This window comes from Embiotoca jacksoni, unplaced genomic scaffold (genome assembly GCF_022577435.1).
Source record: "Embiotoca jacksoni isolate LCO1_2020_lvr unplaced genomic scaffold, fEmbJac1.0.p SCAF_2, whole genome shotgun sequence".
Taxonomy (NCBI): Eukaryota; Metazoa; Chordata; class Actinopteri; family Embiotocidae; genus Embiotoca; species Embiotoca jacksoni.
Genome location: NW_027185340.1, coordinates 14,125,869 through 14,139,121, shown reverse-complemented (window position 1 = coordinate 14,139,121; position 13,253 = coordinate 14,125,869). Strand labels below are relative to the sequence as shown.

Sequence of the window (13,253 nt, the reverse complement as noted above, 5' to 3'; positions counted from 1 at the left end):
GTTCATAAAGCAGTTTGAAGAACTGTACACATAAATGCTCTGAAAGTGTCAAAACGACAAGCCATTCTCTAAGTTTGTGATGTCACAAACTCAACTCATTTTATATGTCCACCTTCAGCAGCTAAAAGATTAAAGAAAACCTGCGATTGGTGCTGGCAGGGTTCACTCAAAAAAAGTCAGCCAATCAGAAGAAAAGCACATTCATATAATACTCCAAAAAGCCGCTGCGCCATAGTTTTCTATTCAGCTTCTCTCATGAAATACAAAGTCAATACATTTTTTCCTGAAGTTCTTATGGTGTGGTTATCCAAAGTCACTCGCTCTTATTAGTTGGTCTATCGGAAAATAATCCCATCATTAATTAGATATTGGGCCTCAAAAAGCCATGGTTTTGGGGGGCGTGTCCATTTGATTGACAAAAATGACCTTGCAACATAAACAATAACGACTGTACGCGACAGTATGCAGCTGCACAGGAAGTCAACAGATTTAACACGTGGTCACTCTGTCACATATAGATGAGCTGTGAACAGATGAAACTATGCATTTTTCATTGTGTGAGCCTCTAATGGAAACATTGTTGGGTTGTCACACGCTCACTGCTTACTGTTTCTTTCCCCTCTCAGATTTTTGTCGTCAGCCAGGCAGAGCCTCGTCTCCCTCTGCAGCTGGAGGATGCTGTCAGGCCCGATGGAGACGGCGAGGAGGTGAGGATGGGTGGGTGGGGTGGGGAGGGATCGGGGGGTGGGGGGCAAGCAGCATCTTTCACCCTAAATCCTCACTACATAGGGACACTCCAGGTCCATCTTCTCTGCCTACTGCTGTGACGTATTGGCTTATTCATTTTTTTCCCCCCAATGAAGCAGCGCACAGTGGTTGGAAGTGATTGTAGTTATGTAAATTGCAGTAGATAGTTAATTAAGGTTTGTATAACGATCCACTATGAAACACTGTGGAGACTGTCAGTGTAAGAAATAGGGACTGAGTCCATTGACTTAAGTCTCATGCTTGGATATGTTTGATCCAACTATGCAAAGGCAACAAGATAATTAACAGTCCTGAATTCATCATATCAGAAACAAAATGGAAATATCTCCACGCTGCGAACTAACTTTGCTCTTCAGACTGAAGTTGTTTTCAAGAAAAAGAATGGAGTTTTGTGTTTTTGGCAGCGTAGAGGATGTGGTAATTAAACCTGAACACCTCGTTTGACTCAGCCCTCTCCATGCAAATGGTGCTTTAATCACAGTGTTTGTAAGAGCCTGCAGCCCGTGTTTGGGGAGTTGTCTGAATTCCAATTAAGGAATCGTGCATCGATGCTAATTCATTTGAGAGACTCGTAATGCTTTTTTAAAGCCATTCTTTTTTTTCCGAGCTGCACTTTTGGTGGTTATTAATGGTTGTTAAACTTTGAGGAGTTTAAATCACTCATTAACAGCAGTTCACTTCAGTGCAGATGTGATTGTTTATTCAATTCAAGAAAGATTCTGTTGACTTCTGTTTTGTAAATTGTGTTGCTCACATACGGTCGGATAGATCTTTAAAAAGCTACAGCAGAAAACTTGGGAAACAGGACTAACTGTTGCCGTGTCGTTGCTTTAATACAGCTCCATTGTTTGCCATTGTTTTTCATTAGCTATATATCCATCACGTCCCATATGAAATTACATATTCCCATATTAGTTGTGAGCAAATTCAAATCTGGGTCTTCGGATCATACCGAAGACAGCTGGGAGCCCCTTCATGTTTATCCAGTAAGACAATCTGTGCAGCTGCAGCAGCATCCCAGGTGTTTTCTGTGGGGATTCAGGGTGTCACTCACACTCGTAGCAGCACCTGCCTTCCCCGGAGACACTGGCCTCTACAGCCCTGTCTGTCCAACTGTCAGCCCGTAGAACATTTTGTCCCTCTGCGTGGGGCTGTTAGGAGCAGGATGTGGCTACACAGGCTATTAGCTCAAAGCCCAGCGGGCCCCGTGAGGAAGCCTGACATCCATGACCCTGGAAGCAGTGGTTCCTCCTGTGATGAAATATTTATTTTTTCATTTGTTTTTTTTTTTCTTTTCCTTTTCTTCTTCTGTTCTTGCTCTGTTTTCTCACATTGCAGATGTCTTTTATTGCAGTTGACCCCGTAATAGTAATTGCATGAGACAAAGTAAATGTTTTTTCTTTTAGTTGTAGGTGTTTACTCACGGCAGTTGTGCAGTACTCCATGTTTGTTGTTTCATTAGTGAAGATAAGGTGCACTTTTGCAGCCTAATTGCCTTGTTTTTCGAGCTGCCAGTTGCCTTTTAATGCCGAATATTGCAACTAATGAATTTTCCTTTATATTCTCTTCCCTCATGAGGTTGGAAAAAATCATTAAAATTATTTACACACCACTGACCACCTACAAACACGCCTGTGCAAAGAACAGGAGGATCTGAACAGTATTTAATAGTCAGAGAGTCTTTGGTGATGTGATCATGTCTTTTTTTTTGTTTTCCCTCAGGAAGGCAGAGCCACAGTGAACCAGGACACCAAGCTGGACAACAGGGTGATTGATCTCAGGGTAAGTTGCTACCAGAGCTGAGATAAACCAAGTGGAAAAGCAAGATGAACACAAAGGCAAAGTCTGCATTTGCCTCGAAATAACAAATCTTGGAATACAAAAAAAAGCTGTTGCCTTCAGATATTTGAAGTAATGTTTCTTTAAGGTACTCTTCACAAAACCAGCTGCTCACTTAGTTTCTTACATTTTATCCAGTATTGTAGGAAACGTTTGCACCCCCATTTTATGCAGGGCATTTGAAGGTGCTTCAAATTCAAAGGAAAAGTTGCAACAGTTGGAGGAGGAAAGTGAAGTACTTGAAATTACAGAGCAAACCTCTACACCTCCGAAGTAAAAGAGAGTCTGTCATTTAGTGTGCTGATGCCGTGAATCTTGTGCAGTGTGGGAGATGTGCGAAACCCGTGCGAGCAGCAAAAGAAGCCAAGCCACAAAGTGTCTCATTGTTTTGATGTGTGCCTCCCACGTGGATGATGCGGCTGGCAGGAAGGCACCAGCACCCGCTGCTCCGAGACACGTAGCTCACGAGCCTCACAACAACACCTGTTTCTGTAACACGGTGCACTTTGAGCTCCTGGACGAGGGGCTGTCATCAGTTTTGCACTTAAGAGCCCGGTGAAGCTATAAAGCGGTTCCCACAGCAGAAGACAGACACTCCGAAAGGGAACTATAAAACTCCCCCAATAATAATTTAGTCCCAATGAAACTCCCTCTGTAACTTGACCATTCTTTAACATGAGCTGTTTCCCACAAAAACACAGTGAAGTTTACTTCCGTTTAGGTAGTTTACAAAAGACAGCTGGACTTACAGGCAATTTGACCGTAATAATGACCACTTAGTTGGTGTTCATCTAACATTGGTGCTGCTAAGTGTATTAGGCTGCAACTAATGGGCATTTTTTGATTAATTATTTATTGAATTGGTCTATTAAAGGTCAGAATTGTAAAAAACAAATCGCAATTCTCACTTCTCAACAGTGCACTTTAGGATTACATACGGCAAAGAAAATCAACAAAACCTTTGATAGGCTGTTATCAGAGAACGTTTTTGATGAGGAAAAAAATGACATCATAGACCAATCAATTACTAAAGAAGTTGCTGATCCATTTTCTGTTGATTGATTAATCAGGTTTTGCCTGGAACTAATTTGACCCTCACTGTGGTGTTAATGACTTGAAGTTCATCAGACAAACACAGAGAAGCTCGATACCAACAAGAAAATGTCACCATATACAATTCCAGAGTCAGAGGATCTCATTGTCCACCTGATGATTAAAATACCCACTTGTTTCAGAGTTGGGTTTATCGGCCAGGTTTACACAAACAAGGAAATTTGACTCCGGTTTGTAACTTGCTGTCACAAAAACGGACATAAACAGACATGTATACAGCCAAAGGACATGTACACAGCTGAACAATGGTGCATATAACTGTGTATGCGTGGGTTTCCTAGCGAACGCCAGTGTCCTGTATTCGTAGGGAGGGCTGGCAGAGCGATTCCTCAGAAATGGACGGTGCTCCTTCGCAAAACACAATTCAGCATACCACTGTTGAAGGGCAGAGAGTCAAACTTACAGTGCTTGATAAACCGTTTACAACGTCGCTTCTGCCGTCTTCTCTGATCTCTGATGTCAACATACACAAAACTGTAACACCATGTTTTTTGTTTAGGTCGTGAAAACACAGATCTGCCCTCTAGTCAGTACTCTAGCTACACACAAAGTACGCAAGAAAGTACACCGATCAGCCGTAACAGTAAAGCCACTGACAGGTAAAGCATAAAGTACACTACGATAGCCCCGGTATAAATCCTTCCTTCATGAGTGTTATGATGCTTAGTCATTATTTCACTTGATTTAGAGGTGTTGATTTAGTTGTGATATTGAAAACTGTAATTTGTGGTGCTGTTGAACCGTGTTGGGTTACAGCGAGAGGTTTTCTTAATGTTTTTGTCAACTCAACTCGTTAAAATTGGAGGGAACGAAATGTGAGGAACCCCTTTCAATAAAACTCAGCACAGTTAAAACGGCACCACAAATTACAGCTTCCAAAATGACCAATTAAATATATCAACACCTCGCAATCAAAATTAAATAACAACTGAACATTATGATCCTCATGAAGAAGGATTAATTTCTGGGTTGTTTTGTATTGTGCTTTATGCTTCACTAATCAGTGGTTTTACGTGTATGCGTTTTATGAAAAGGACGTATATGATCTGCCTATAAGTATGACAGTGATCCCTTGACCTAGCCCTGGCAACGATATAAACCTTCGTTTTGGGCTTTGAAACCCAACTGTGGTCGATTGGGACCACAGGAGTGTTTCAAACCAGCCCTGTTTGCCACCGAGAGGTATGTCAAACTCGGGTATATTTCATGAGGCCCCACACCATCAAAAGAACAGCCAGTTTCAGGATACTCACAGCTACCCACCCACCATCCCATCTGTACACTGCAGGCAGGCTGTAAACAGGAAGTGCTTTCTAATTTGTGAGTGCGGTCTTGCACGGACTGGTTTTAGGTCGGTTTTCCCAGGTTTGATGTGTGTGTGTGTGTGTGTGGGAGAGGGCTGGGGGGGGGGGGGGGGGGGGCGCAAGCCCCATGTGTCATAGCACATGACACAAATGACTCATAGGTGTAGATTAGTTTATCTGCTTCACTGCTTTTTAAAGAGGTCGGAAAAAGTTTTTTTTATCAAACAGGAAAGATTTGTATTTTTCTTTACTTCTTCTTTTTTTTCTTTTTTCTTTTTGGCTAAGTATCTAGATTGTAAGTGAAGGGAAAGTTTCATCGAGACAGCCCTGAAGCATTGTCTGCAGATTAATGAGCTTCCCAGTATTTAGACATTATCACCTTCCCATTCTGCCAAGTGTTAGTCAGACAAAGCCTATTCAGGACTGGACAGGCAGTAGAGACGGGAGAGATGGGAAATGAAACCTTTTAATTAATGCAGACCTGAGCGCTCCTTATTATTCTGTCTTCATGATGACGTATAATAACTGTCGGTGAAAGGCAGTAAAGCTCAGTTGGAGAAGTCTTGTGGTCATTTCAGATGAGTCAGTGGAGTTTAGGGACGGTTCTCTTACATCTTCGACGCTCTGTCGCCTAACTGTTGCACTTTTGGTGGGTTTTTTTTGTGGGGCTTAGGCTTTTACAGTAATTTCCTGATTCTTTTTGAGCAGTCATACTCCCTGCCTTGGTTTCAGTATTTACATAATGATGGGTTTAAAGTTCCTGAGGCTCTCGCTGGGTTTGAATGCATGCCTTACTTACCCTTGCCAGAAAATAAATGTTTCACCCTTCATGCAGACTGGAGGTGCATGAGAAGAAACTGGCAGCCTTGTACAGCTGTTATGATTGTGTAATAAATCAAATGAATCACGCCAGGTGTGTGTAATGGCCCCTCTGCTTGTGCTTATTTTGTTTTATGTGCATGTATCCTCCCAAAGACGACCACGAGCCAGGCCATCTTTCGCCTGCAGTCCGGAGTGTGCCAGCTCTTCAGAGACACCCTCACCAACAAGGGCTTTGTGGAGATCCAGACCCCTAAAATAATATCAGGTGAAAACATCTTCTCTCGTCATATTCCCTCATGAGAAAACTGAGATTAACAGGCATTGAATCATTTTCGATAAGCTGTTTCAGTTGAGGCACACTTGTTGCCCTATCACCACCCACAGGTCTCCTGTGAGTCATGGTGTGACAGTTGTTGGGGCGACTTCCTCTACTCTTCTAGATGACAGTTGTTGGAAAAGTTCCGTTGAAGCTCACAAACGGTTTTAGAGTTTTAGAACCAAAAACAGACTCATGCATATCGATGCCCGAGCAAACGACAAGACAACAAGGTATTAGAGTGAATTTTATTGTTTCAGACCAACAAGGATTTTAATCCAGCTCACTGGGGGTTTGATGCATCGACCAACTCTCACATCAGCCCCTCTACTTTCACATTTCCACACAACATCCACAAGACCTCTTATCACTTTACCGAAGGAAAGGAAGATGGAATAAAAAGAATAACTCGAAATTCAGATATCTTCTCAGCAATATTCAGAAGACACAGTAATTGCCCTTCAATTGTGTCTCTCATCGTGGCATTATTTTCCAAACATCAGGTGTAAGAGGAGAATCTACATGCTTGTAAAAAACAATCTTCAGCTAAAATCGTCTTTTAAAGCTTAGAAAAAAACCCCTCACAAAGGTAGATATTGTTGATGGATAAATGGTTGCACTTAAATCAAAGAGCAATTTACAGCCACTGTAAGCCAAAACAGATACACATGGTCTTTTATTCTCGCAACAAAGCAGCGTAGTCTTGAACTCCACTTTAGTCCCGTGTCTTTCCACACGCCTCTCAAGATTTGAAATTGAACTGTGGCGAAACCTGTAGCACTCTCACTTCCTCTTTTCTTCAAGAGCCAATGACCGTGACTGCCTAGCGCTTCGAAAATTCAAAAACTGCCGCTCTTTTATTTTGGCGGCACCTGTGAATCAACAAAAACCGCATCTTCCTGCGTACCACCACCCATAGCAACCGCAATGAACAGTTTGTTCAGCGCATGTGAAGCCCCACCCTACTTCTGACGCCCCAAGAATATCAGATAGTGTCTCGTGACGTGTGTGTGGCAAATAGGCATCTGTTATGCAACTGACCTATTTTATATAATGCAGACCTATTTTTGGTTGTTTTGAAAAACATGCCAGATAGTTGTTTATGTTCGATGAAGATTTCAGCTCAATTGATTTTGATGACTTTTGTCAGCATCCAACAAGTTGCAGTCGAAAAAGGTCTCTGGTACCGTTTCTATTGGCTTAAAGCTCTCATGGAAGTATTCTCCTAAAAACTGAAAAAGTACTGAAAGCTGGTCAAATGAGGGCAGACTTTCAACTGAAATAAATAATGAACAGGTGATATATTAGATTATTAAATGAGGTGGGAAAGGTTTTGAAGTGAGAAATTTCCTCACTTAAAAACTCGATCATCTTCAGTTAATGGTCATTTGGTGCTTTGGGCCTGTAAAAGTCTCATTTCTAAAACTTGTCTTTGTCCACAGCTGCCAGTGAAGGTGGAGCAAATGTCTTCACGGTGTCTTACTTCAAAACCAGCGCCTACTTGGCCCAGTCCCCCCAGCTCTACAAGCAGATGTGCATCTGTGCTGACTTTGACAAGGTGTTCTGTGTGGGTCCAGGTAAGACCTGCGTCCCATCTGCTGCCTCCTACGCCGGCGAACTACTTATGGCAAACAGCAAAATGAGCAGCGAGAGTGTAATGAAAAACGCAGACCCTATTAACGGAAATGACAGCTTTAAAATGGCTCCAAAATGCAGTTAGATTGTGAAATTTTAACAGACCTCCCTCGGCTGCTTTCACTGTGGTCGGAGCTGCTGCAGAGCTCAGTGTGTTAGTGACACAACGGGACTCGTAAAATACTTTATAGTACCGAGTTTGAGGGAGCCGGCAGCTCTTTAGATAAGCAAACAGTGCCACCATCTGATTAGCTAAGCAAACACCGCCCTCCCCTGCTTGTATACATCCAGTGTTTGTCCTATACACAGCTATTATTTGTAGATTACAAGATGATTTTTAGTCGACGCAGGATTCTCCCCAAAGACGGAATAAAACATCTGTGAGAAGGAAGCGTGTGAAATATTCTACCGACTGGACTCAGGTTTTTTTTGTTTGCTTCCTCTTAGCTCCACCAGAGAAATCAAAGGGTTTCGGGTCATTACTGCTTCTAAGGCAAAAATGTGCTCACCACTGTTGCCTTAGTTACAGTCTCACTGATTCAGCGTGGAGGGAGAACTGAGATCAACTCTCCTCAAAAATCCCAGTGGACAAGAAGCACAACTGTGTTTAAATTTAGCTTCCGCGGCGACCGGGCCACGATATGAAATCATCCGAAAAAGGTCCGGCGGGGGGACGAACAGATGAAAACACGAGGCAGGTGTTCTGCAATGAGGAGCAAATGTCATTGGATTTATTTATTTTTTTGCCTGTCTGCTGAAATGTATGCAGGGGTCATAAGGTTTTGTGGGTTCCAGAATAAAACTTTGTGTGCATACCAAAGCAGACATTTGCATATGTATCCTCTTTTGTCTCTGGCATACCTGGACAAAGCCATTTATATGCATGGTTGGGTCTCAATCATTGGGAAATTGTGTGCATGTGCACATGCCTGATTTCCATACAGTTCACCCCGTATGAACACGCACATTTAATTTCTCCTTTCCGTGTATGTGTAAAGACTCTTTCACCAGTCTGTGGAGGTTTAAACCAAAACAACAGGCAGAAAACAAAAGATCAGTTACACAATATGGAGTTTGTTCCCCCTGACAGAGACAGAGCAGCCATCCTTATGTACATCCAATAAAACTCATATGTCATTAACTCACCTCCGAAGTGGTATTTTAATCATCATCAAACTTCAGATTAATATAAATACAAAGTGCTTCACAATCAAGGATACAATGAAATGAAAGATAAAAGGAAAGTTCCTACAGTTACTCTTTGCAATAACATTAGCATTCGATTAGCATTAGCCGTCCTGATCTCTAAAAACTTTACAAACACTAATTTGCAGGTGAACACACTTGATTTTCTGGGATAATTCAGAAGCCAGAGTTGAAATTTGATGACCCTTGACATGGACCTCTGCCTAATATGGTCCGGTGCACATGTACGAGTCCAGAATACTCAGCATTCAATGACACTGCATTAAATGTCTGTTTCAGCATGAGATGTGTTGAAACGTTTCTTGTCTTGAGACTGATTTTGAATCTGCACCGCTTCAGTTTTCAGGGCGGAGGACTCCAACACCCACCGTCACCTGACTGAGTTTGTGGGTCTGGATATTGAGATGGCCTTCAGCTACCATTACCACGAAGTGATCGACTCCATCACTGACACCATGGTGCAGATCTTCAAGGGCCTGAGAGACAAGTAAGATCAAGGTTTATACGCTCAAAACTAAGAGGCTGACATTTTTTGTTTAGACATGACAGAATCACTGGGTTGTTTGTTATACTCAAACTTTTTGTTGAGTTAAATTGGTAGAAATTACACACCTGTGAGGCTCAGGTTTTTGTCCTCATATTCAACGCGTGGACAGAATATTTTTTTAAAGGATCAGTTTCTGCTGCAGACATTTTGTGGATTGCAAAAACTCAAGCTGATTGTGTCGAAAGTAAAGCAGTTTAAATTGTTGACTCCAGCTGCCAGCTGTCTGTTCTGATGAAGGTCAGTAATTTCCACTCACTCTTGTGAACTGCCAACAAGGAAATGTAGTGACGTGGCTTTAGTGCCTCCTGGTGGTGTAAATCCGTGCAGCAGGCATAAAGAGCGTCAGCAGCAGATGACTGAATTAAAGAGGAGTATCAGGTCAAGATGTTTTCATGTGTGAAACCTGCAGCCTTTCTGGCTTCACATATTTGTGTATGGCAGTGTTTTTAAAATGTATTCCAGTAAACAAGAAGAGACTTTACATTTGACAAGTACCTTCCTCTTCATGTGAACGTTAAATTGATGTCTTTGGGAAGCACCGTTGAATCAGTGGAACATATGAGGTCATGTCGAGGTGCAGCTGACTGTCCCTTTTACATTGTTCCTCTTTCCCAGGGCGGTTTAACTGTTACTTTTGTTCTCTTGACTTTCCAGACAGTTCCTCTTGACGTATTGAATTATTTTGATTGTGCTGTTGACGGATGTTCCGTCACTTCAGGCACGAATGACTCGGCCTCTTTGAAGCTCTGTTCCTCATTTCTTGTTGCTTTGACAACAGAAATGTTGCTAATGTGTTTTTGAAAACTTGAAGTGGTGTAAGTACTCTCTGTTATAATAATGTTTCTAACTGTGATTCAACCTCCTCTTCTTCCACGACTGGTACAACAAACTTGGCTCTACGAAGCTTTTGTTATCGGATACATTTCTCGATTTCATTTTTCACTGCAGATAATACGCCTTCGACGAGGCATCATTACTAAAGCAACACAACACACACTTGGAAAGCTGTTTTTAATTCTCCCTCTCCCAGCAAGAAGAGAATGTTTGTTTCAGAAGAAGCTGAAGGCAGCAAAACAAAAGATTGCTGTAAAAACAGGAGAGTAGTTCAGTGAATAAAAAAAATAAATACATATCTGCCTCGATGGTAGCTTGTCTAGTCAGCAATGACAGGTTTGTGCAGGGTGTCGCATGTCGAGCAGTGATTGTGACTATCCTCTCTGACCAACCTGGAGCCTGCAGTGTTTTCACATCATCTTTTAGTACCAGATTGGAAGGTAAGACAAAAAAATAGTACCAGATATTATCAGCGGCTTTTGGCCAGTGAAAAGAGTAGAGACGCTTTGGGCTAGTCCAGCCAGTAAAAAGAACAAATGACTACTTTTAGGGAGAAATTATTTTTATATTGTACAAAATTCTAAGTCCTTCAATATTCAATCTGGGCTGTAACCGCAATTAGGTGAACAACTAACTTTGTCTGGCACTGGTCTGTGTATGGGTAGAAATTTAGAGACCTTGATTAGGAGGCAGTAGTGTGTGTGTGTGTGTGTGTGTGTGTGCGCGCGCGTGCGTGCGTGCGCGTATGTTAGTGTACTTGTATTACTCATGTTGTGGGGAAGTCCTCATAACAGAAATTACTCAATTTTAAGGTTAACACTTGGTTTATGGTTTGGTAAAAATTTGGTAAGTATGGTTTTAGTAAGCCTGCAGGGAAATGAATACAAGTCAATGTAATGTCCTCGCAAAATAATAACGACTGTGTGTGTGTGTGTGTGTGTGTGTGTGTGTGTGTGTGTGTGTGTGTGTGTGTGTGTGTGCGCGCGTGTGTGTGCCAGCTTCCAGACGGAGATTCAGACGGTGAACAAGCAGTTTCCGAGTGAGCCTTTCAAATTCCTGGAGCCCACGCTGAGGCTGGAGTACACCGAGGCCTTGGCCATGCTGCACCAGGCTGGGGTGGAGATGGGTGACGAGGAAGACCTCAGGTCAGACTGCCTCACACACCCCGCGCCCCACATCCCGCTCGTCTCGTCAGATGATTTCTACTCGATAAAAGCAGAAGTAAATTTGAACACGAGTTTTGAAGAGAAGATGTGAAAATATCACATCAATAACTCAGCATTTAAGGAATTCATGTGATCAAAGCTCTTCTGTTTAACTATTTAAAGCGCAGCCGCCACATCCAGAGAACAAGATGTTAGTCTAAAACAGCAGCAGTGAATGAAATAACGTTCTGATATTCAGTTATCAGTATTTAAATGCCTTATTTTGTTTGTTGTTGTCCCGTAGCACGCCCAATGAAAAGCTGCTTGGCCGTCTAGTTAAGGAAAAGGTAAGTTCGAATGTGTGTCAGTCATTTAATATCACACTGTAAGAGTATAAACAATGTTTGATCAGACAGGGACTGTAGAAAATGGTGCATGTTGGCAAAGATTTAAATTTGAAGTCTTTCATAAGTGACAGAAACATCATCATCATCATTTAACCTGAGCTGCAGTCATAATGCTGAACAGAGAAACCATCATCTCAAGTAGTTTATTATTCAATCCCAAAATAAGAAGAAGAGAGACACCAGTTTCTTCCTCCATCTTCATGCAGCTGGTGACTGTCTGTATTAACCCTCTGCTTTATTTTTTAAAATTTTCCTCAGTATGATACTGACTTCTATGTGCTGGATAAATACCCGCTGGCTGTGAGGCCCTTTTACACCATGCCTGATCCAAACAACCCTGTAAGTCTCTTGCACACAACACACAACACAACACAACACAACACAACACAACACAACACAACACAACACAACACAACACAACACAACACAATACACTTATTAGATAAAACTGTTTAGTAACACATTTAACAAGTAATATAAACTTTTACAGATTAGTTTTGTAAAACCTGGCAAGATCGTGGCAAGAATATTCCCTGTAGTGGAGTCATGAAGAATTTAATTTGTCCTGAGAAAGCTGCAAGCTGTGTACCAGAAGTGCCACTTCAATATCAAACATGCTCTTTAATTACTATATGCTCAGTGTCTTTGTGAAATCTGTGTTGAATATATTGTTATATTGATGTTTTGGCTCCTAGCACGTGTTTTTTGGCCAGTTTATGTAGACGAGTTTCAGCTCGAGTGTTGAATATTTTTGCCTTTTCTGCTCTTTTCTTTCTTTCTTTCATTTATCGTCTCAAGTTTCGTACCAGTGTGGTCCTGTGTCGATCCAGACTGCAGCGCTGCCAACTCGCAGTCCTTCCAAGTCTTTTTTTTTTTTTTTTACAGATGTGAGGATAAACCTGAGTTCTTCAGCTTGTTTCTTTTTGGGTTTTTTGTCCAGAAATGCTCCAACTCTTATGACATGTTCATGAGGGGAGAGGAGATCCTGTCTGGAGCTCAGAGAATCCACGACGCTCAGCTGCTGACTGACAGGGCCGTCCATCATCAGATCGGTAAGTAGGAATTTACAGACGGTGCAGTTAAAGGGGCATCAAGTGAACTGCGAGGGATTCATCTCTCTCTATTTGTGCCCTGTGGTGCTAACAACACGCTTACAAAGTTTTTCACAACTTTACACCTACTTTTCTGATGATGTAGATCTGGAGAAGATCAAGTCCTACATTGACTCCTTCCGCTACGGAGCTCCCCCACACGGTGGCGGAGGCATCGGTAAGAATTACCGATAACAAGCATTTTCTTTTATTAAAAAGTATTTAT

General features: G+C 42.0%; 1 protein-coding gene across 1 annotated transcript in view; it reads left to right on the top strand.

Moving 5' to 3' along the window:
• Window positions 1-13,253, top strand: part of dars1 (aspartyl-tRNA synthetase 1) — a 28,532-nt gene that overhangs the window by 14,407 nt on the left and 872 nt on the right. The window contains exons 8-17 of the mRNA XM_069154697.1: window positions 627-707; window positions 2,491-2,550; window positions 6,000-6,111; window positions 7,605-7,739; window positions 9,343-9,490; window positions 11,383-11,529; window positions 11,834-11,876; window positions 12,195-12,275; window positions 12,877-12,988; window positions 13,134-13,205. Of these exons, the coding sequence (XP_069010798.1) occupies window positions 627-707; window positions 2,491-2,550; window positions 6,000-6,111; window positions 7,605-7,739; window positions 9,343-9,490; window positions 11,383-11,529; window positions 11,834-11,876; window positions 12,195-12,275; window positions 12,877-12,988; window positions 13,134-13,205 (991 nt within the window). The remainder of the gene's footprint in view (window positions 1-626; window positions 708-2,490; window positions 2,551-5,999; window positions 6,112-7,604; window positions 7,740-9,342; window positions 9,491-11,382; window positions 11,530-11,833; window positions 11,877-12,194; window positions 12,276-12,876; window positions 12,989-13,133; window positions 13,206-13,253) is intronic.